Below are 23,126 nucleotides of genomic sequence, written 5' to 3'. Positions count from 1 at the left end.
TATTTCAATGACATAACCTCCAGACAATGTTCTGGGAATTGATTTAAGATGTGGTGGTAATTCCAACAGCCTTAATGCAGAGTCGAACATCTGTAACAACATTTTACTCGACTTTTCATCGGCATTCTGTTTTCAAGCAAAAGCAAGGCAACATCCTCCAGAAACACTAGCCAGAGCTCTGGGCTTATTTCAAGATGATCATATATTTTACTAGATTTTTTTTTTTTAAGATATCCCTTTCTTTATTGGTCTCGCCAGCTTGCAAACACCGTGTCAGGGTTACCAATGCCTCTTTGTAGGCCTTTTGAGTAAAATGGGGCAAGGATTCCAACTTTCAGCTTTTCCAGAGAGCCCAGCGCTGCCATGTGATGAGCCCGGCACTCAGGTCCAGCCTGTGGGCACACTCCCTCTTCTCCATTTCCTCCACAGGGTTTGGGGGGATGACGCCCTTTGACACTTAAAGGTGAATTTGTTGGCCGGAGTTAAAAAACAGTTCAAAGCAAATAACCTCGGAAATGCAATAAAAGGTAAACAACCCATAAACATGAGGCGACTGGCTATCTCCATTACGTTATGAATCACCACATCTGGAGAAACCCACATCTGCACACACTTAGCAGGTCATTAGTAATGTCATATTCACACTGGAATCACTCAGAGTGAGCGGCATGCAAAGTGGCTTGAGCGCAAAGGCAACTAGCTAACAGGGCTTCTGAAGAATGTCTTGAGCAAGCTGCTAGACTGGAGGCCAGTTCGTTTTAATTGTTATTTCTTGTCTGCTACGGCTTTTCTCTTTGGGATTTCGCTGCCCAACAAGCTTATTGGATGCATGCTGAAATCGACAACAGTACATCTGTCTTCTTCAACCGAGCTCAGCATGTTAAGATAGAACGCTGAAGGGTGCGGTTATTAAAAGAGAGACAGGCTCCCGAACTCCTTCACCTGGCTCGGCTACAAGCCGAGGATTGTGAGTTGTGTCCTTGAACTCAAATGGGTCTTTGGGATAGCGCGATCTGGCTGCAACCTTGACTGCCAAACAATAACGAGAAAAGAAAATGGAAATGAATCCTTTGTGAAATTTTTCATTAGGGAAGTTCCAAATGAGTTTTATCATCGAATAGAATCATAGCTTTGCAAAAAGGGGAGTTTCTTCCTCGCGGCCCAACTGTGGTGTTCTTTTACCTTGATGCTTCTTGAAATTCTTTTTGCTGTGTTTTTGTCATCAATGTCAGAAAGGATAATATGTCAGAAAATAATCTTGTTTGTGCAATAATTTCCAAAAACCTACAGAGTACCCTTCCCCCTGTGACATACATAGACACCGAAAACTCAGTTTAGCAGCAAGACCAGATCCATTATTTTCTGAAGTCTGCTAAAATGCATCCTACTAAATAATCATTACGTTCCAAGTCATCAATCCTCACTGTGAAAGTATCATTTTCATCTCAAACAGCAGGCTGGGTCAGCTTGGTTGTGATTGCTGCCTATCCTGTGCTAAAAGCCATGGGTTTGCCACTCCTAAGAAAAGAGGAGGTATAGCATCTCCTAGGATCATGAGTGATAAAAAAAGAAAAGCAGCTGTGTGTTTTCCACCTTTCAGGATGACAATCTTGCTTCACCAAAACTGAAGGTAAGGAGAGAGGGTCACATTGCCAGCCCAGGGATGTGACAGTGTGCTTCCTATTTTCTCTGGGTTTGCCAGGCTTTGTCCCCAAGAAAAATCATGTAAGTTACGGTAATACAGTCTTTTCCCAATATACAATTCACAATGGATAAGACTTCCTAGCTGACCCAACCTCTCTCTGATATGACAGAAACCCTGAGACTTTCATCAGGAAATCCAAGCTACCTAACTCTCAAGGTCTTAGAATGTAGCCACTAAAGAGCACACCCTGGATGGGAGCACAGAATGGCACCCGCTTTCTGGAGGGATGTCTCCTGTCTTGTCATCATAGACGACTAGAACCCCAGCTGCCTGTGACACAAACCAGATGGATGAGAAAATGCAGATGCTTCCAGAAGCAATCAAGGAAAACAACAACAAGAACAACACATGCCAGATAAATAATCCACACTGTGAGTTTGCTTTGGTAATTGCTAGAAAGGAACACCTGACTGTTGGTTCACGATGAATCCCAGAAGTGGGGCGTGTCGTGTGCCCATCAATGGGTTTGAGCAGAGAAAGAGGCTAGGACATGGTAAAGCAGGCACTGGAGCCAAGTTCTACACCTAGAGGGTCATGAGCAGCTCAGTATCAGAACAAAGGGGAGTTGAAGTGAGTGATATCCTTGAAATGAGAGCTTCTGGTGTGAAAACCTTGGGATAACAGATATCCCCCAGCAGATCGGTGAACACTTTGCAGTATTATTGATAAGACTAATCAATAAGCCTATTTTTTGAAAGATCACGGAGAATATGAATACACAGATAATGAAAGGAGGAAGGATGCTGTCTCTCAAAAACGATGCCAACAATAATAACATCGCCAACACAGAACGTATGCAACTGTCTACAACTGAGCAATCACTTTATCCTTTACATTATCAGACAGGATAATTTCACAACTTCTAGCTGAGAAATAGGAAATATGTTTATTTGGAAAACCTAGAGGATGTGGGTTGAAAATAACACTAGCCTGCCATTATGTAACATGAGGATGGAAAGTCTCTGTATGCGGCCCTTGGACCAGAGCCTAGGCTCAGGGGCAACTGTCCCCAGGTAAGCTGGCAGGGCAGGGAAAGGAGGTATGTTGCAGCTTTTTCATTTCTGGCTTTTGTAGAGCTAATAGGAGAAAGGGGAGGGAGACTTTAAGGAACAATAGGTTATGTAGAAGTTAATCACAGGGTGTATTTCTGGCTCTATTCACTGCCTGGGAAATCTGAATTGTGTAAGTTTGAGTCCATCAACACAGAGTAATGAAAGAATTCAGCTTCTACATGGGAGAGAGGAAAAAATACTACATAAATTTACTAACAGAACCCACATGACCTGGACAGCAATGTTCCCTACGGAAACACTGCAGGCCTAATGGATCCTCTGAAAGCAAACAGGGCGGATTAGATGTTACCTACAGAAAACATGCTCCCCCCTCCCATCTCAAACCATGAGCCTCACGTTCTATATGCATCCTGGTAGGAGTCCAAAATTCACCAAGGTCCCCAGTATCTAGAATCTCAGCTCATATATCTTCACTAAAAACCTGACCTGCTGTAATAACTTGCCCAATGCTCTACTAGGTACTGGGTAGAAAATTCCTTTTGGAGATCTGGTTGCCTCTGGCTCTTTCTTTTTTTTTTTTTTTTTTTTTTCCTGGAACAGATTGTTTCTATCATCTCAAGGGCAAAGAAAAGTCTCAAGCAAAGACTAGATATTAGCTTCTCAGAGATGAGACACAAAGATAAACAATGGAATTCTAAGAACAAATACACAACTAACATGAGAAATGTGAGAATTTCTTTGAATTATTGCTATGGAGTTTGGAGATTGGGAAAGCAGTAGAAGATGGAAGATAACTTTTACTTTGAATCAAACTGGGGGAAAAAAAACCACAGGAGTCCCACAAAGCACCCCTTCTCAACTTTCCTTTCCTTCTCTCCCTGTTTTTTACTCTGACACCAATGAGATGCTAATGGCTTTGAAGCCATAAAGTATATGTAGCAGAGTCCTTTCTGTAGCTCTGGCATGTGTAGAACCTGTTTGTGGGGGACGGGTTTCAGAATAGGGATGAGCTTGTGAAACCCCTGGCACCAAGAGCTGCTTTCTTTCTTCTTCTATTTCCCAAGATCATAGTCTGGAACATGCTTTTGTATAACTCCATAAGGTAAAACGGTCTTTACATTTTTAAATGGTTGGCTGAAAAAAATCTAAGAAGAATATTTCATAACACACAAAAATGAAAGGAAACTCAAATTGCAATGGCTGTAAATGAAGTTTTATTAGAACATGACCACAGTTGTTCATTTACCTACTGTCTATGGCCGCTCTCACTATACAACAGAGTTGAGTCATTGCAATAAAGACCCAGGGGGTCCGCAAAGCCTGAGGTATTTACTACCTGGCCCCTGACAGAGAAAGCTTGCTGACCTCTGCTCTCATTTATCTTCTCACATTTTCCTAGCTGTCCAGTTATCAAAAAGGATAATGTTCTTCCCCATCTACCAAGACAGCCAAACAACAAAAGAACACACATGGAGCCCATGTCAAGTGCACAGATCTGGGGAAGCTGGGAGGGGCCGAGGTAGCTTAGCGATCCGACTATCCCTGCTATCCAACCCGCCAGGGGTCCGGCAGGTCCCCTGGCATTTGGGGAAACCAGTCAGGTGAGTTTCCCATCTTCCAACTCAAGCGATGTCGGATTCGTCTCCCGCGCACTTTGAGAATCAAGGCCAACCCCATCTACCAGGAGCAATTCCTGGAAACTGTCAGTGTGTGCCGCAAGTCCACCCTGAGAGAGCCCGCACAAGACAACAGATTAACCATTAGACTAGATATGTTGAAAATATACAGCTTCAACCTTTCCCCAGCTAGCTCAGAGCGATATATAGATGATTATTTCAACCGTCAGCTGCCGCACAGATTTAAACCCCTGCGCAATAACTCCTGGATTCATCTGCCCCTTGTCAAACTCGCACGGCTTTAGTTGGAGGATACATGGTGTGGCAGTTTCACTGTGAATCCAGAATGATCCAGACGGCTGCTGTCTCTTTGTTAACAGGAAGCCAAACTGATGAGTTTGTAATGCATTTCTTATCAAAGGTAGTCTCGGAAAGGAAAATGCGCCCCATCAGTTCGGTTAGAATTTCACATATAGTAGATTAGGGGCTTAATCAGAACATCTCTGTTATTTTCACGAGGAAATAGATAATTCTGCACCCACCCCATTAAAATCACTTTATGCTGATGAATTTTGTATTTATAAATTTATAATTACCTTTGATTTTCCCCCTCCTTCAGTATACTTAATAAAATCATCAGCAAGAGCCCAGAAAACAATGGTGCTTCGTAGATACGAGCGTGCTAATATAAGTTAATGTCGATCTTTTTGAGCTGTGTGTCTGAAATGATCATAGCAAATACAGGGATTGTCATTTTTGACTCACATGTTTAACAAAGACAAAATGGACTGTAATAGAGTTTATGGAGCCTGTAAAAGAACTCTTCCTCTAATATGGTTTATGATCAAATAGATTTGGATTTACCACTGGATAGATAAGGTCCCTCTAAAATGTACCATGACTGTGCTCTACCGAACACAGTTCCTGGCACGTGGAAAGTAATGCCAGTTTTTTGTTGTGCTTATCAGTATGGAAATGCCAGCATTAAAGTCACTATTTGTCCTATCTTTATTTAAAATTCTGACATTTTATGCATCGTGGGGTGTTTTTTTTTTTTTCATTTTGATTTTAAAAAATTTTTCAGAAACTCTCTCTTGACTCCTGAGGTTTTTAGTGTCCCCTTAAATGTGGAGCCCAAGGCAAGTGCCTCACTCTCCTTACTCAAGCCCTGGCCGTGCCCTGCCCATTTCTCCAGAGTGTTCTCAAGAACCTGCTGGTTCTGCCACCCTGCCTGTCATTACAGAGACGTTAGCTTAGTTTGTGTCTGCATGTGTGTTTATACACTCCCTTGTTCAGAAGTGGGCAAAGCAAATATAAAACAAGAGTTATTCTTTTGATCACTTCATGCTGTTTGCATGAGATTGTTAAGGAAGACCCTTGCAAGAAAGGTTTCCTTGTGGATTTACAAATTGTCAGACAACCAAAGGAGTGGAGAAAAGATCGTGCTGCCTCAGGAATCTGAGATTTGCCACCTGCCCGGGGTGAGAAACAGAACAGAGAGAAAGGGTCAGGTCTCTCATGGACTTAATTTCACACTTCACATCAAATTCTCCTGGTTAACACAATGTTGATTTACATTTTCACTTTGGGGTAAAAGTTTTTATTTGCTTATATGTTTTGATTCAGATGTTACCTTCCTTCTCTTTTTGTTTTTCCTCCCCTGAAATAGCTTCAAGCAAATATGACTGGCAGCAAATGTCCACATTTCATTTCCATTTTCACGTTACTGTTTACAAGTTAAAAATAAACGTTTGCTGCAATAATTCTCTTTGAAGACCAACCTACTGTCTAATTGTGGGTATGTAAAATTATTTTCTAAGCCATAAGATGTTATGCAGGTGAGGACCATCATTATTATTAATATCATTAATATTACTTGTTCATCCATAAACACCATATCTTCCATTGAGCCGGTTGTGTCAAGAGCCACCTAGAATTCTAATATGTATTCCAGATGGTTGCACTGATATTTTCTCTGAAACTCAGATAAAGGTAAAATGCATGGGTTTTTAGTGCAAGCTAGGTACACTCCATGGCCCGATGAAGAATGTTCTGCCAGTACACTTTAGAAATACTGTATGTTTTTAACCTTGGGAGGTAAGGACCAGTCTGGATTGTGATTTTACACTAAACACAGCATTTAGTATATTTCTTAAGGGCATAGTCACCTTCTAAAGATGCTCTTGAACTAAAAAATCATTATCTGCATTCTACTATAATTTATCCTCAGACATATCCTGTGCAACACTTTTAAAATGCTAGTGCATGGTAGGCCCCTTTCTGATCAACACAGACAACAAGGTATAGAAGGCAGGAGGAGGATTGGAAGGTGTATAAAGATATTCTGGTCTCATTCTCTAACATGCAGACCCAGAGCCGGGGCCCAGGGCTGCCGACTTCTAATCCAGACCAATTGCAGTCAGACTTCTGCTCATCAGAGTAGCAGGAGAATACAATAGTCAGGCCACCTACCTAAGTCCCACCTCTGACCTTCACTAGAGCTCTGATCTCAGACAATTTACTCAACACCTCAATGTCACAAGATCTGCTGTTATCCCTGCTGGACACATGTGGACAGTGGGATGTGGGGATGCTGGGGGGCTAAAAGAGATAATCAGGGGCCACATGCTGACAGCCTGAGGACCAAATATGGTCCCGACATGCTCTGCTTGGCACCATTCTGCTCCTCTGTGGGATTTTTGGGTGTAGGGCAATCTTTAAGTCTGAAGCTTGTCCATAAAAATACGCACTACTAACTTCTGTTTGAAAAATCTTGCAGAAGACTGGGCTTCTGTCTCAGGAGGGTAAAGTGTCTCATAGGGCATGAGCCCAACAGCTGGTCAAACCCCCTGGTGCTGCCTGCTCTACCCCAGCCACAGGCCAGGCATCCCTAGTTTCCATCTCTGGCCCTGGCTCCAATGACACTCAAGTGTGCCATCCCAGAGAGAAGGATTGTGAGGTATAGGATGTCCCTCCCCTTAAGTCAACTCATATTGAGGTGTAAGAAAGACGAACAGCTAACACAGACCTTGCAGCCACACTGCTAGGTGCAAACCCAGGTATTGGCAACTTTACCTAACCTCAGTTTTCTCACCTGTAGAATGGGAATACCCAGAGTACTTTCCCCATAGGGTTGTTGTGAGAAGGGACTGAAAAACTGAGAAGTGTTTAGAAGAATTCCTGGCAAGCTTAGGGTAAATATCATCCATCATTATTGACTTGGCTTTGAGTAATCAACATAATTAGAGCTCTTGGCCATTGGGCCCTTCTCCACAAAGCCACTCTGCTCTTTTGACTTGGTTCTGCTCAGATGGGTTCTTGCTCTCTCCTCTGCCTGGAGCAACTGATTCTGTGTCTGTGTACTAGGATGGGTGAGATTCAATACCCATCCCCCTTCCTATGCTTTGGTTTGGCTGCCACCTCTGTCCTACATTTCCTATGGCCTCAGTGAACTGCTGAGGTCAAAATAATTAGGCTATGCCAGTGTCATAAAGACAAAAAAAGCCAGAAAATATTTAAATGGGCCTCAATTGGAGAAGGCTGGGACCATTCAGAGCAATAACAAATGAAAGTCAGATGGAAACGTGGAGAAATACCACTGTTCCCACTAAATTACATGAAATGTCTTCTGACTGTGAGGGGCTCCTTCCCTTGAATTTCTGGCAGGAGGTCATGGGATGGGGTCATGCATATGGGCAATGATGAGGATCAGGAGAGCCATGGGGCAGAGGGACAGTGACTCTTCCACTATTCTTTCCCACATGTCATCTTTTCACCTACCTACTCTGTCCATCCTTCAAGAAATAGGTTAGCCTGCCTCCTCCAGGAAGACTTCTCAGGCAACTGTCATAAGACAGAATCCCTCCTTTCTTTACAAATCCCTTGGCATTTCTCATTTCACACCCCTCTGACATCTCCTTTTTTTTTTTTTTTGCATTATAATTTGTTTTCAATTTCAATATGTCCTACTCCCCAACTAGACTTACAAGCTCCTTTACCATCGTTTACACATCTCTGAATCTCTCATAGTGCTAAGGCCCTGGTAAGGTTCCTAAGAAATAGATCCTACTTGCTGGAAAGGTGATGTTGTAGAGGGAAGAAGCACAAAGAGAAGCCCAAGTTTGTCCCAGCCTGGATCAAAGGTGTGGCCTTGGAAAGACACTTCCCCTCCTAGAGGACTGGCATTCATTAAGTATAAGGGTCTTTTCAGCTCTGATTTGCAATGGTTCTGGACTTAATGCTCTCTTCTGCTACTTGACAGATATCACAGGAACCAGCCACGACAGAAGGCCTCCTAACTCTCCAGCCACAAATTACGATCCAACACTTCCTACTCAACTAAACTCCGAAGTATTACAGAATAGGAAAGCAGAATTCCTGATCCAAGAAGAGGGTAGCCTAGCTCAGTGGTTCTCAACCCTGCCTTTCAACAAAACAGACCGGAAAACTTCACAGAACACCAATGCACGGGGCCCACCTCAGACCCTATTCAGCAAAACTCATGAGAGTGGGGCTGGGGCTGAGCATTGCTTTTACTTTTTCTTGTTTTAAAGATGCACAACAGGAGATAACCTCAAGTCTAGCTGGGGAGACAACTAATTATATATATATATATATATATATATATATGTATATATTTACATGAAATAACAGTACAAAGATGTTGCCTGATAACGTCAGGTGAGGGATAAGAGAAATGCCTCTTATAATGAGTGCTGGAAGATATAGGGTGGTCAGGAAAAAACGTCAGACTTGAGACAAGGGTGGGATGGACAGAGCTGTTAGCTTTGTTTAGCTACATGTCCTCTGAAACAAACACGGGGACTGGAACACTCCGGCCACAGCAGCCACGACACGGAAGCCACCCCACAGTGACAGCACTGGGTGGGAAGGCGTGCTAGGTGGAGGGGGCAGATTGGACAAAGGCAAAGAGACAGGAAGGTACTAAGCTAGGGAACTATAAGAAAATAAGTTGGGCTAAAGCAGGCAGTTTTATCTGAAGGCACAGCTGGGGGTATAAGGGACAGACAACATAAGGCTTTAAATTCCAAATGACAGAATTGTGAATATTAGACGCAAATCTGAATTTTCTATAAGTTACTTTTTCTTCAGTTTAAATACTCGGATTCTGGGAGGGCAGCAGGTGGTCTGCATCTAGGCAGGGTCTCTATGGAAAGCCCCCAGCTCAGCCTCCTTTCTTGCTGCCCACTTAAAAATTATAAGGATCCAAGATAAGATACACACGTGTGTGCATGAAACTAAACAGGAGAAGGAGGCCTCTGGCAAGAGTCCAGTTCCCTTGGAGGTCTCATTTTTACTCTGGAGAGTGTATCTAACAGGAAAATAAAGTTACTAACGTCTTGGAAAGGAGTCCTGTGAAACTCACAAGGCTGCTTCCCCAGAGCCGGGCCAGGTCGGTCCGACCTTTACTCTGGGACAGTATCTCCCATCTTCAGCTATTCAAGAGGATCCTGTCCCAGCTAAAAGGAATTGGGGAAAAGCAACAGGGTTTTGACTTGAACAAAAGTACTGATTGCAGTCAGTACAAAAAAACTGATTGCAACAGTTTGAAAACATTTTCAACAAAACTAGAGCTTTCAAGGGGACGCATTGAGAAGGAAATGTTTCCCCCAATTCTCTACTCCTTGGTTTTACCTAACCAATAACATTTCCACATTTTCTCTGTCAAAAGCATAGAAGTGAATAAAAGCAGCATGTACATAATGTTGTTTGGACCCTTGACCTGCACCCCTTCGACCAGGAGGCCAAAAAATTCTTGGGGCAACTGGCTGCCTCCCTTGGTGGAAAGTTTGACTTTGGATCTCGGGGTTGTGAATTCGAGCCCCAGGTTGGGGGTAGAGATTGCTTAAAAAAGAGAGCAAGAAAATACTAATTAGTTTTCCCAGATTAACGATTTCAAAATTTTAAAAAGGAACACAAGAAAAATACTTGTATTCAAAGTTTTTTGTACTCTGACAGGTAGCACTTAATAATGAATACAATGAACAAAAAAAAATGAGTTGTCCTGGGATGTATTTTAATTCTGCCCTTATATAACCCTAATAAATCCATTGTCTCCTATCCTCTCCTGTCTAGGAGGCACACCCCAACACCCTGTATAAAAAGAATAGTGTAGGTTAAATAAAAGAAGAAAAAAAAAGCGTAGTTTTGTCTTTCAAAAAAAAAAGGGAAATAGGCTGCATGTGGATGAAAGAACCAAAAAAGTAGTTTTTCTTGTACATTTGTGGTTTTGCTTCAGTGACGCCCAAACTGATGAGATGATCAACCTTTGTGTGGACAACTTTGTTCTAAAAAAAAAAAAAGAAAACAAAAAACCAAAAACAAAAAAACCTGAAACCTTTGACCCTGATTTTCAGAAATTTAGTTGCAGCCCAATAAGAAAGCAACATTCTTTGGTTAACTCAGATTCTAAAGTAATTCTTGATGAAGGAGAACCATGTTAAAATTATTCTTATATATAGCACACCAATCCAGTACCTAAGCCACCTTTACAAAAATATCCCTCATTATCCTGGTGTGGAACGAAGCCTAGGGAATTAATTTGTACAAATAAGTATTAACTAAAAATAGGGACTTGCCACATAATAATCAGATGGTGGAGGTAATCCAGTCTTAGGGGTAAGAATCTGACATTGAGCAGTTACCTTTTAAAAACATAATAACATTTATTGAACTAGGATTTGTTCCAAATGAGCATTAAATCATGCTAGTTCAATTTAAAGAAATCTTAGCAATGGGGAGGTGTTGTCTTAGTGGAGGTATATCTCTTCAATAAGCAAACACACAAACTTTTAGAAATTCATTCTGGAGAAATAAAGGAATATCTGGAAAAGAAAAAGAAGTGTGTATTGGCGGCTACCCAGACTACATACAGGTAAAGGGTTTCATTTCTAGAAAAGCAGCGCCACCTGCTGGTCGACTGGCCTTTCAAGCCCCGCTGTGGTTTGCCCGCCACCATCTATCTTGTAATCTATGCATAAAATACAGCAGTATTTCTCAGCTGCTGTTATACATAAGAATTTTATTACCAGTCGGCAGATTTCTAACACACTGGTTGCAGTTTAATAATCCTCTATTACCTGAAGTATGGGTTATATAAAAACCTAGAATGTTAATTGTTGACAAACCAATTCTAATATGTAAAGCACTGTAAGTCACCCAGTAAATATCTAAATAAATCGAAAGGGATAGCTCTTTTTCCTCTAACAACGTGTTATTAAACAACACAACTTGATCACTTACATAAAAATAATGTTCATGCATTTGGATGTACTAAGAAATCTGGAATATGCATTATAATCTTACTAACTGAGAGCTTTTCCTTCATTTACAATTTAGAGGAAAATATTTTTGCTGTGAATATTTTTTTTTCTTTCCTTTAAAAAATGGACCTAAACCCGGGTGTCATTTAGGAAATTTTCTCATATAACAAAACCTGAGTTATAAATAACCAAGATTACATCTATAAAACGCTATATTTTTTAAATGGCAATAGAGAAGTCATGGAGAGTATAAGTCACTGATACAGTGAGCAGAGAAACACTACCTGTCATTTTTCAGAAAAAGATCACACAAACGCGATAGCAAAGGAACACAATAAAAGGAAGAAACAGGAATGTGATAGGTGACTCTGATTATATCTGCAAAGGAAACTGTGATATAAATTAACACCCAAGCACCCACGAAAGGCATATTGTATGTAGCTTCCTTGCCAGTGATCGTTACGTAGCAGCGAAGACCGGTGATTTTGTAAGAACAGACACAGAGTGTAGGCTGTGAAATCTGGTGGTGATAACTAATGACCACACAACTTACAACTGTGATTTGATCTCTAACAAATAAAAAAATAAAAAAGTACTCTACAGGATAGATGTATGCAATAGGGGGCGTATTTTTCACTTGAAACAAATAAACCCCACATGGGATCAAGGGGCCCCAGCAAATGAAAAATGACAGTTCCTATGGTGCCCTGATTTGATCTCAAGCAAAACTACCATGCTGATAACATTCCAGAGCTTAGGAGGAAGGCAGAGCATGGGTAAAGGATTTGGGCCCCATTTGGCCCCAATTCTCACACTAATCTCACTAATGAGAAAATCAACAAGAAGCAGAGCCCGACTATTCATAAAGCAATTTAGGAAAGGTGATGAGGTGACATCTCAACACCAACCAGACCTCAAAGATGGGTTGAGATCAAGATCATCATCAAGAAAAGAAATTCCGATAGAATTTGAAAGGAAAGAAATGTCATCTCTCTCCACCATCTGTTCCCCTCTTGTTTGCTTTCCAGCATTCCTTCCATCTTCCAAGAATGCACTGTCCAGGTCCATGGTAGGGATGGAAAAGTCATAAGGCAGTTTCAATAAGATGAGGAATGATGAGATCAAAGTCAAAGATGCTCTATGAGATAGGTCCCCTTATTACCTCCATTTTACAGATGTGGAAACTAAGGGATAGAGAAGTCCAGAAACCTGACCAAAGTCCCACTGTAGTAAGGGTTATTGTTTGCTTAGATGAGATGAGAATAATAAAGACTCCTACATGTGCAAGCCATTAGTCTTATTATAGCAATTGGCACACAAATCCTCCTGCTTCCCTCCCTTTCCCGACTTTGAGGTTCCCTAGAATTTCAGGCTTTAATTGCCAAGCTAAGAATCACTTAGCTCACTGCACAGTGAGATGAATGGCTTGGGAATCCCCAACTAGATAGCTGAGAAAAGACAGGAGATGTCTGCCTGTTGGATAGTCAGCTTCATCTTCACTGACGAAATCTGTGAAGGGCTGGCCCTTCCAGCAACTAGTCCCTTGCAGAGGTCCCATCCATCTCTCAAGACCTCCAGGCCACATGACCTGAGCTCCTTTCTCTACCCTGTCTGCATGCCTCGCAAGTTTCGTTCAGTCTTTTTCACAGGGTCTTTCTTCTCTGCAGGTCATCAAACCTCCTTTTCCAGTCACACCTGTTTAGGGCTTTGGCTTTGAAGGCATCTGTGCTGGAGGTGTTCTCCGAGTTGGACTTGTTACAGGCCGTGTGTGGAAATCTACTCATCTGCACTGAAGAAATGACCAGATCCACCTTGACAAATTGAAGAGAGCAATTCAAAGCCCCTCAAAGCTAAGAGAATGAATGCTTGGTACATCCTGAGAGCTCTGTGAGCAATCTGGAAAGCTCTCTGTCCCCTCCTTGTTTCTAGCAGAATAAACAGAATGATGACACTTAGTAAGAAATCGCCATGAGACACACTCAGCCTGTGAACACCTGGAGGTGGGAAGAATTACCACGTGAGCTCTGTTGGATTCAACCTGCCCACCTTAAGTCAGAGTCAGTGATGCCCATAGTCATGAGTGGCCTGCAGTATTTCTCCACAGTTGGGCAGGCTGACGTGGCCATGCACAAATGGTCACAGCTCTCTCCAAACCGGGACCTCTCCTCGTACTGGCCCTACCCGATGCCCTAGTATTTTTGTGCTGTCCTCATTCACAGGAAAACGATCAAGGCTTATTAAAAGCAAATGTCACAAGTCCTTGGTTTTCTAGGACAAATGCCCTACATATACATGTATCCTTCTCTCCCCATCTGATACTTTGGTAGGATTTTGCCTGAGGTGATTTAATTCTGTCTAGATTTTTTAAAATCTGGATCAGATTTAATTGCTTCTAGATCTTCTTTCCCAATATTTAACATTCACAAAGAATATGGATTGTACCTGCTAGTTGATAATTTTCAAGAACCATCAGTTATGCCCTTGATTTTCTTGCTACATTTCCCATTATTCTTCTTGAACCATAATATATGATACATGTATATATATGATACCTATATACATATATATGTGTGCGTGTGTGTGTGGACACATTGCTATAAATTGCTCAGAGAGTTTTAGGAAACCTCATGGATCTGGGCAGTCCTGTTTCTGGCACACCGTCTATTCTTTCAACTGATGGGTTGAGAATCCCTTCATTTATTCATTCTTTCACTCATCAAATATTTACTGAACTGGAATCCTTCAGCCCATTTCCTACTCAGGCATTCTTGCCAACACACGAAGCCCAGCCAAGGATGCCAGCATGCTGCATTTCTGACCTTGGAGGGAAGGAAGGCAGCCCCTGTGTCCTTCCTTGACTGAGTGCAAACCAACAGGTGCCGGCCCAGAAAGCTGCTGTTGGCCAAAGTGAAGATCACTTTAATGCAAGCAGTCAGCTGCACTCCCCGAAGAGGGCCCACACTCTGGTCTATAGATGCCCTCCTATGCACTGCGGGTGCATCTTGTGTGGCTCCAACTCCAGGAAGCAGTCTTTCTCACTTCACTTCAAAGTCTCTCAGTGCAATGGACCAGCCCTAACGTAGATCTGCTCCAGAAGCTTCCACTTTGAGTTTGCACAGGGCATTCTCTAGGAAAATTTGGTAGTACTTGGTCAAGGGAGAAGTCAAGGGAGTTTCTCTGTTGCTGTTACCCTTGTTTGCGGGAGGACAGCGCCTTCTGCGGGGGACCAGGTGAGACGCTCCTGAGAAGAAATGCCTCGGAGTCTCCAGACTCTTCCCCCAGTTTGTCTGAGCTGGACTTCAGAAGAAGGTCTCCCCAGAAGCTATGTCTAGAATAGCTTGTCTAGAATAGCATGTCTAGAATCTCCCTCCAAACTGGGTACCATCTAGCTACTTACAAAAAGGTGTCTTTAAAAGTCTCTGGGATTTTAAATGGGCGGGTATGACAATGGCAGACTTGTTTCTGCACAAATAGTTTGCTCTTGGGCAAATGGCTGACTGGGGAAGCAGAACCCTTATAAGGAAATGTGGGGACGGAAGATTCCCTGATTATCTACGAATTTCGACATACTGGTTTGGGAGAAAGCCCCCGAGAGAGGAGAAACGACACACAGCCAAGTGGGTGGGTGCATCCCGCCTCATTCCACTTTCAGAAGTTGGCATTCTCGGCACACGTGCCCTGTCACTGTCCGGGAGCCCAGGACACTAGTGCTTTTCTATGCCATTTTAATGACCCTTTGGGGTCTATGGTGTGTACAAATCCTACAGCCACAGACAGCCAATGTACAGTCACAATGAACACCACGGTCTGGTGCACAGAAAAATAAAAAGGAAGAAAAAATTGTGCCGTGGTACTTAGACGTGGCACGTGATCCCCTCCGCCTTTGTGCGACAGTACTTCACAAGAAATGTGTTTTGTATTTCCACTGGAGTAGGATAAGTGGTTGGAAACTACAGTGGATTTTCAGTGAATGGGATGTGAAGTACTTCATTATTTTTTTCCTCCATAGATGTAAGGAGACATGCTGTCTCCCTGAGAAAGACAGGAGGAGAAAGGTCTCCTTGCCAGACACGGGGATTTGAAAAATAATTTTCATGAGCTCTAGCTGAAGCTACCACATGCAGCTTGAGCCAAGAACCGTGGGGCTGGTCCCCTGTCCCCACTGGTGGCGCCCACGAGTTTCTGCAGCCCAGCCTGGGCCAACAGCATTCATGGCCCCAGCTGAGACCCGTCTGCCTCTGTCCCCGTCAACACACTCAAGACGTGAAATAGGGAGGATGGCAAGGGAGGAAGAAGAAATGGGGGTTAGAAAAAGAAAATAGATGGAGGAGACCCCAAGACTGGGAATAATGGAAGCAGCCTGGTAGGTCTGCAGTCCCAGCAGAGGCTTTAACTTTCCCTCCAATCAAAGAAAACCCCACTGAGCACAAACAGGAATGACGGCAGCGGCTGGGTCAGCTGGGGAGAATTAAGCTCAAGAAATTGAACTAATGCAACTCAACGGCTTCAGAGCCATTAATTAAAACTTTCTTTAAAAAGATTTGAAATTCTCGGATCCGCATGTGGGTAATGTGCTTCAGCGGCAGAGTCCTGGCGGCTATAGCTCACGCCTTCCTTCCCCCGACTTCTCAGAGCCCCTCCCTCGGCCTCCTCCTACCACAGCCTCTCCTCTGCAGGTCTTCCTGCAGAAGGGGGGGCATCTCCCAGTGGCCTCACCAGGCCAGACCCTTCTTCCACAGCTACCCCAGAAGACCTCCAAAACAAAGCGTCTGTGGTCCCTTTCCTGACCAAACACCTCGGATGCATTCTGTCATACTACAGATGAAGAAGAAAAACCCTTCAGGCTTCCCCTCCCTGCAAACAGGTCTTAGGCTCCAGCCAAACAGGGGGAGTGACCAAGGATCTGAGTAACTCAACTAGCTCCGTAGCCCATAGCACTATCCAGCGTGTTCTGGAATCCCAGCCCCAGCTGCCGACTCAGGCAGGACCCCAGGCAAGTTATCGAACCCTCTCCGTGCCTTAGTTGTCTCATCTGTAAATGGCACGGTTTACAGGTGCCGCCGTTTACAGCTGCCTCGACCGCAGGGAACTGTTCCTACTCAAAATGAGGATTAAATTCGTATTTGTAAAGGACATCGTGTCTGCAATGCGGAAAATGCTATGTGTTAAATTTGACATATACCCACGTATACAGGGGCATGCGCACAACCCCCCTTGCTGTGTTGGCAGAATGCCTTGCGCGCACAGTAAGAGCAGACGCTACACCAAGTCTAGTCCGCATGGGAATCAAAGTTAAGCACTGGCCACCTAAAACCACCATGTTAAGCAGCCTCGGGTTCTGCGTGACGGAGGGCCGGTATAATAGCAGACCTGCCTGGAGAATGGGCCCTTTACTCAGATAAGACAAAAACACCAACCGCTCCTCAAAAAGGGAAAGGGATTTTTCGGCAAATGTTAGCGAGCCTCAACCCCTCCCTCCTCACCTCTGCCTCTGATCTGTTCATAAGCTCCACATCCAGTCCCTTCTGAAAAGGGCTCCCATTAGGCTCCTCGCTCCTGGGCTTAAATGAGAGTCAAAGATACCAAACTCGAAGCTCCCTCCTATGAGCGTGCTGGCAACTGTCCTGAGTTTGTCGGCCCGGATGACAGACGTCCATCTCAGACGAAGGAAGCATCCGAGGAGGGAGAATCCCCCCCTCCACGAATGAGACCGGGGGGACCTGCGCATCAAGCACTCATTTCCATCTGGATGGGACTTGAAGGCAGGATGCGGGGGAGCCCATGCTGCCTCGCCCCACAAGACTCTCGCGAGGGACTTTACACCATTATTGGGCTGATACTAATTTGAGATGATGCCCAATCACATCACAACAAATTAACCACAGACACGTGGTGGCAATCAACTCGGGGGGCTACCCTGCACACCGGCTGGGGGATTCCGTCTCCACGAGCCGCACGCTCCCACAGATGTTTCTAAAAGCCTCTTCCCAGAGGCCCATTTAGAGAGAAATTAAATGCAACTTTGACTTAATTAACGTTTTAAATGATAATGAATACAATGTAGATTCATAGGAGGCATTTACATTGTGTTGTAAAATTGATAAAAATTTAATAACTCTTTGTTAATAAGTTATGTCTCCCCAGACCCATAAAGCCTAAGGCACTGCAAACTCCAGACTGGGTCTAATCCAGGCTCCTGGTGCAGGTGGAGGAGGGAGGCAGAGATGGACTTGACATTTGCTCCAAGCCTGCTCTAATTCAAACCTCTGCTTGTTCATCAGTACTTTATTTCATACGGTAAAGGTCAGGATTTGGGCTCAAGGCAGCGCCTTGACAAGAGAGCTCAAGTGAAAGGCAGACTGGCCCTGGCATCTGTCGCCAGAGATAGCAGAGGAAGGGGGGAGATGGAGAGCTAACTGGCCACATCCGTCCTCCACCATGGAGGTAAGATGGGGAATCTACTGCCCAGTGGTAGGAGCTGTCAGTCTGGGTATCGTGACAACCAGCCACCGTCCAGAGTAAAAATGCAAACATAATTTCCATGTCACCTTGTAGAAGGACCTCGGCTCAGCCTACTTGTGGCACGCTGATGTCTTTTCTGGTTTGTCCTTGAAGAGCCGAGTCACTTATTAAAGTGTCGTACTCCTGGGAAGGGAGGTGTCCACATGACAGAGGCACACGCGAGGGACCCTTCCGTCTATCCTCCTTCTGACCTTTCTACTTCTTGTCTCTTCTGTTTCAAGGGATTTCTTTTGAAAAGTTAGCTGCCTTTCACCCAGGCAGTGCCTCTTCATCTAAATGAGACAGATCCTCATAGAGCATAATTATCGTAAAGAATTAAAAAATATTTTTTTGCCAGGCGGAGGGGGGATGGAACACAACGAGGTCCCCAAGTATAACTCAGCTACGTCACCTCAGCTGAAGAAAGCAGCTATTTATAATGAGGGAAAACCTTTGGAGATGGGCATTTCAAGGGGATTCTTTTTGAAGGAAATTTTGCCACACATGATTTTGGCCTTACAATGCTGATTTAACGAGCTGACCACTGTCTGAGCACGTGGAAGTCATCTTTTCAGTCAACCCTTGCTAAATGTGCCTCCCACAGAATCGGGTGAGAGGCATTGGCTTCTGTAACCCTGCCTGCTACCAACAAAATTGCCCCAAGATGCCCTTCCAGGTCCATCGTTGGTCTCTCAGAATGATCCCATGGCTGTCTGGCCCTATTTGCCTTCCTGTTTTCAGGTCCTGCAATGAGGTGCGAATAGCCAACTCGGGGAACGCCAGCCAGGGCTCGGGAAGAGCGGGAGTGGAATCTGAAGGCTGAGTATTTGCTGTCATGGAAGTAGGAAAGGAGAGAAGGAGAGGGAGGAAGAGACAGAGAGACAGGTCATAACCAGCCTGTGCAAGAAAAACGGGAAAAACTGCAGACCCAGAATGAATGCGTTTACCGAATGCATGGGACACTGATTACACGGATTTCAGGGGAGTTTCCTTCGGTTCTCCTTTTTCTATCTTTCTATCACTGATGTTCGAGGTGGGGAGAGTCTTTGGTTTCAGGGCCCAGAAGTAAAGTAAACAAATACAATGCTGGGGGGGCGCTTGAGGAAGTCACCCAAAGCTACCCATAAAAGGAATCAGATAATGATAGGCTGTTGATGTTTAAATACAGCTTATTAACTCGAATCGCTCTTGAACAGGCAGTGGAGACTGTCAGTATAGGGTGTGTCCTGCTGTAGACATTTTCCTAGAGCTCTTTCCACCCCTCACCCTCGTATCTGATTTTATGTACTTCAAAATGCCATTAGTTCACTCGAGTGGCTTTAGTTCTATTGACAATGTTAATTTTCTGCCCGTACAAACCAGAGGCTACTTGGGATAAGCTGATTTTTGTTTATTATCTGACAAGACTCAAGATTACACGAAACTGATTTCGGTATGCGTCCCTTCAACCTAATGGTATTGGACTGCTCCTCTCAACTTAACCATCAGAGTTGAATGCCTCCTTGTATTAGATTTATACCCGAAATAAAAGTCACGCGCCATTTAAAATTAGCCACAGTAGTTTGCAAAAGGGGGTGTGTAATTGTGCAGGTTTAAACTATTAGTAAATTGAAAGGCTGGTGTGAGTGATCGCACGTGTACTTGAGCTAAAACTATTTCCAAGGGTGAGTCTAAAGATCTGTTTCTCTTCCAGAACATGATTAATTTGTTCATGCCGGGGCTGCTGACGGTTTGCGGCCGGCGTCACGTCACACGGGTCTTGGCAGGTCTGAATCAATAGGGTCCTATGTTGTCGCTGCTTCAAACTTTCACTGTCCCTTTCTATTAGACTGAGTGATCAGATATCCGGCAAGACTGAAACAGCACAAAAAAATTCTGAACAGAGAAGAAGCACAATTCTATCAAATTCTATGGAGGCAAAATGGAACTGATTAGAACCTACATCTGTATTATTTACGTGTGTATGTGGCCGAACATCATTTTTTTAAAAATATGATCCTAGAACGTGGCTACTCATAAAACGTCTGGGCCCATATTGTCTTGGTGTCTTTTCGAAGAGCTGGTACTCCCGCCCAGGATCGTCTGGAGTAGAACAAAACCAGGATGATGGGAAAATGAAGCCGTGTGCACAAATTCCAGCCTCCACCGTATGGAATCTTTGGTAAGATTCAGTCTTGCCAAAAACATAGCCTTTGATGAATCCTTACTGGTCACTATGGGCTTTACTTTCCTGACACTGTTTCTTTTCTTTTTATTTTTTTTGTTTAAGTCTTCTGTGAAGGGGTCCTTCTTCCCTGAAGAGATTTCTGTCTGTACACTCTGACCTTACAACTCTTGAGTCCAAAAGAAGATAACTGTCAAAAGAGAACGTGACTTGGCCCATCTTCGGTAACGGGCCACACCTCCGAGGAGAGGTGCCCTGAGCAGGCGGGCCCTGCTGCTAGAAGGCAGATCTTTAAAACTGTGTGAACACTTTTAATATATTACTACTCCTCTGGGAACTGGCTACTTTTCTTCCCACTTCAGAAAACACATAATGGGACTTTGTGTTTCAATTTAATGTCCCTTGGAAACGGAAATCTTTCCCCTTATGAGGAAAAAAAAAAAAAAAAGCAAGGAAGGAGACTAAAGGCAAGAGAGAAATGAATTAGGCAGTCTCCAAAGCACACTGGCTCAACTGGGAAACAGCGACCAAAGCAAGCTCCATAATGATATAATGACCTTTAATGAGTGTCTTGGGAAACAATACGGCCCTAGCATAAAAGACAAAGGGCAAAACCCATCATGGCTCTGCTGACACTAATTCAAAATGATTTTCAGAACAACTAAAGAATGTAAGAGAAGTAATCTGATCCGCCCATCTGACCTCACTTTGATTCAAGGGCCCTTCTCCTGCCATTTCTAATTGTCAAACCCTCTACATTTCACATCTGCTCATATTTAATGAAAAGCCCACTCTCACCACTGCTCTTTGAGTCAACCAGCTCTGTCAAATGGGCACCACCCAACCCCACCACCAGCAAGGAGAGCCCAGGGATTGCTATTGGAGCTCTGCCAGTGGAATTCTGCGTAGGGATAGACATTTTTTAATTGGAGAAGAAGGCCTTACGTGGGTGCGCGGAGGGGCTCAAATTGGAATGGATTTTTTTCTAACTTCTTATTAATGGTCAAAGGTGAGAGGACTCACATAGGAGTGGAGTAAATCTGCTTTCGTTTGATGGCGTGAGGATGGCGGGGAGGCTGATGAAACAGGGGGTGGCCCCGCCACCCCCAAGCTGTCAGTACCAGTTAAGCCTTCCACATAGAGCCCAAAGCTCCAAGTTTTCCATGGTGGGGCTGATTTGGGAGGGTAGGGAAGGACAATAGTCTCACGCACAGGGTATTTCCAAGAGGATGGGACAATCCCACCCTAAATTTTTCTTCTCTTGGCCTCCATCAATGCTTGGATTAAATTGCAGAGTTGAGAATTCCCTCCAATTATGGTTTCTCCTGGATGAAATGAAATTACACACGCTGGGTATCGCGGGCCTCACACAGGGGACACACATGTTACTGTGATTGGTACAGGCGGCTCTTGCCAAGACACGACCACATACAGCCCGAATGGCTCCTTCCTTTTCTCCCCTGAATCCCTGGCCAAGGTTTTAGAGCTTAGCGGTTATCTGAAAACAGAAGAAGTTGTGCCTTAGGCAAACGGGTAACCCAGGTGGCTGATGGTTACATTCACTGCCATCAGTCAAAGAGGTGGCCAATCCGTGCCACCAGAGCTCACCACTTTGCTCTCCGCAGCCCCCCCACCCCACCCCCGGCCTTCCGTCTTGAACCTAGTGTCTTGCGATACATCTTAGACAAACAAATTCCTTGTGTGGTGGCGACCGAGCTCACCTTGCAGCATCATAGGAACAAGCAAGAATTCTCACGATGAGACTGAAATGGTAAACGTTCATACTGGGGCATCAACACCAAAGATTTGAAAGGAACTCACTTCCTAGAATTTTAGGCAAATGTGCTTGGGACAGTCCAAAATCCCTCTCGACACAACCTCTTTTAAAAATGAATCCTGTTTCTTGGCACTGTTCCGGAAGCATAGTGAATTTTGAGGAAGAAAAGATGTTTCTCTGGTCCTAGATATAACTTTTCCGAGTGATTTGAAAATAGTTAGATGCACAGATTTTGCCTCAGACCTGAACAGCAGGTTCAAACACCAGCACGTGGCCTGGCATACCACTCCACCATGTACAAGGATGTCAGGACTCCCTTGGCCCTGGGAGCCTCTAAGGGTGACTGTCCCACAGGCACCCCATGCTGGGACTGCCTTCCACACCAGCACAGGTCAATCAGCAAGTTCTTTGCAGGAATAAACGCGCAAGAGTGAATTGCTCTTCCCGTTCCCCCATCCCCTCGCTGCCAGTGTGAATTAACTCCCGCTGGCGAAAGTTTAGTTCATCCAGCCCTGGGCACTAAGAAGGAGAGAGACCAGGTGGCAATATGGTCACCAGCCAGTGTGCCAGGTGCTCTCAAGAGGAAGGGGTGAAGCACAGAAAAAAGGACTGCCTTCAGTCTCTCGTGCTACCGAAGATGCGAAAATAAGGTGAGACCCACACTTGAAGACATCCAAGTCTTCACGTGGAAACACAGCCTCTTCTGCCCTTAGAGGAGGACCCGCAACCCAGCACCTCAGTGTGTGTGCTGGAGCTTTCTGTAACATCACCCAGGAGCCATCAGTAAAATACTGTGAAGTCCACACTGTGGACAAGGACGAGGAAGGTCTCAGGAATCTGCTGCATGTCAGCGTTGCCGGCTGCCAGCTGCCAGACCTTGACCGGTTCTTTACCATCCCTGACCTTGTGGGTGACAAAGAAGACTGCCCTCAAGGTCCTGTGTAGTGGACTCAGGGAAATCGTGGCAGTTCGTGGCTTATCGTTTTTGTTGGTTATTTGAATTCACAATTGCTACAGGAGACCTTAGTTAAGTGCAAGATTCTGTTCTGGGAGAAATAATGATCCTT

At 44.2% G+C, this 23,126-nt stretch overlaps 1 protein-coding gene across 5 annotated transcripts in view; it reads right to left on the bottom strand.

Moving 5' to 3' along the window:
• Positions 1-23,126, bottom strand: part of KCNMA1 (potassium calcium-activated channel subfamily M alpha 1) — a gene marked incomplete at both ends in the record, with an annotated part of 724,384 nt that overhangs the window by 94,677 nt on the left and 606,581 nt on the right. For 2 of the 5 annotated variants that reach the window (XM_080822610.1, XM_080822611.1), the window contains one exon: positions 943-1,029. The exons of the other annotated variants lie outside the window; for them this stretch is intronic. In XM_080822610.1, the coding sequence (XP_080678736.1) occupies positions 943-1,029 (87 nt within the window). The remainder of the gene's footprint in view (positions 1-942; positions 1,030-23,126) is intronic. 5 annotated transcript variants of the gene reach the window in all.

Source organism: Martes martes (genome assembly GCF_963455335.1).
Source record: "Martes martes genome assembly, chromosome: 14".
NCBI classification, from domain to species: Eukaryota; Metazoa; Chordata; class Mammalia; order Carnivora; family Mustelidae; genus Martes; species Martes martes.
The sequence above is the reverse complement of the archived record's forward strand: the minus strand, read 5'-3'. Positions and strand labels throughout refer to the sequence as shown.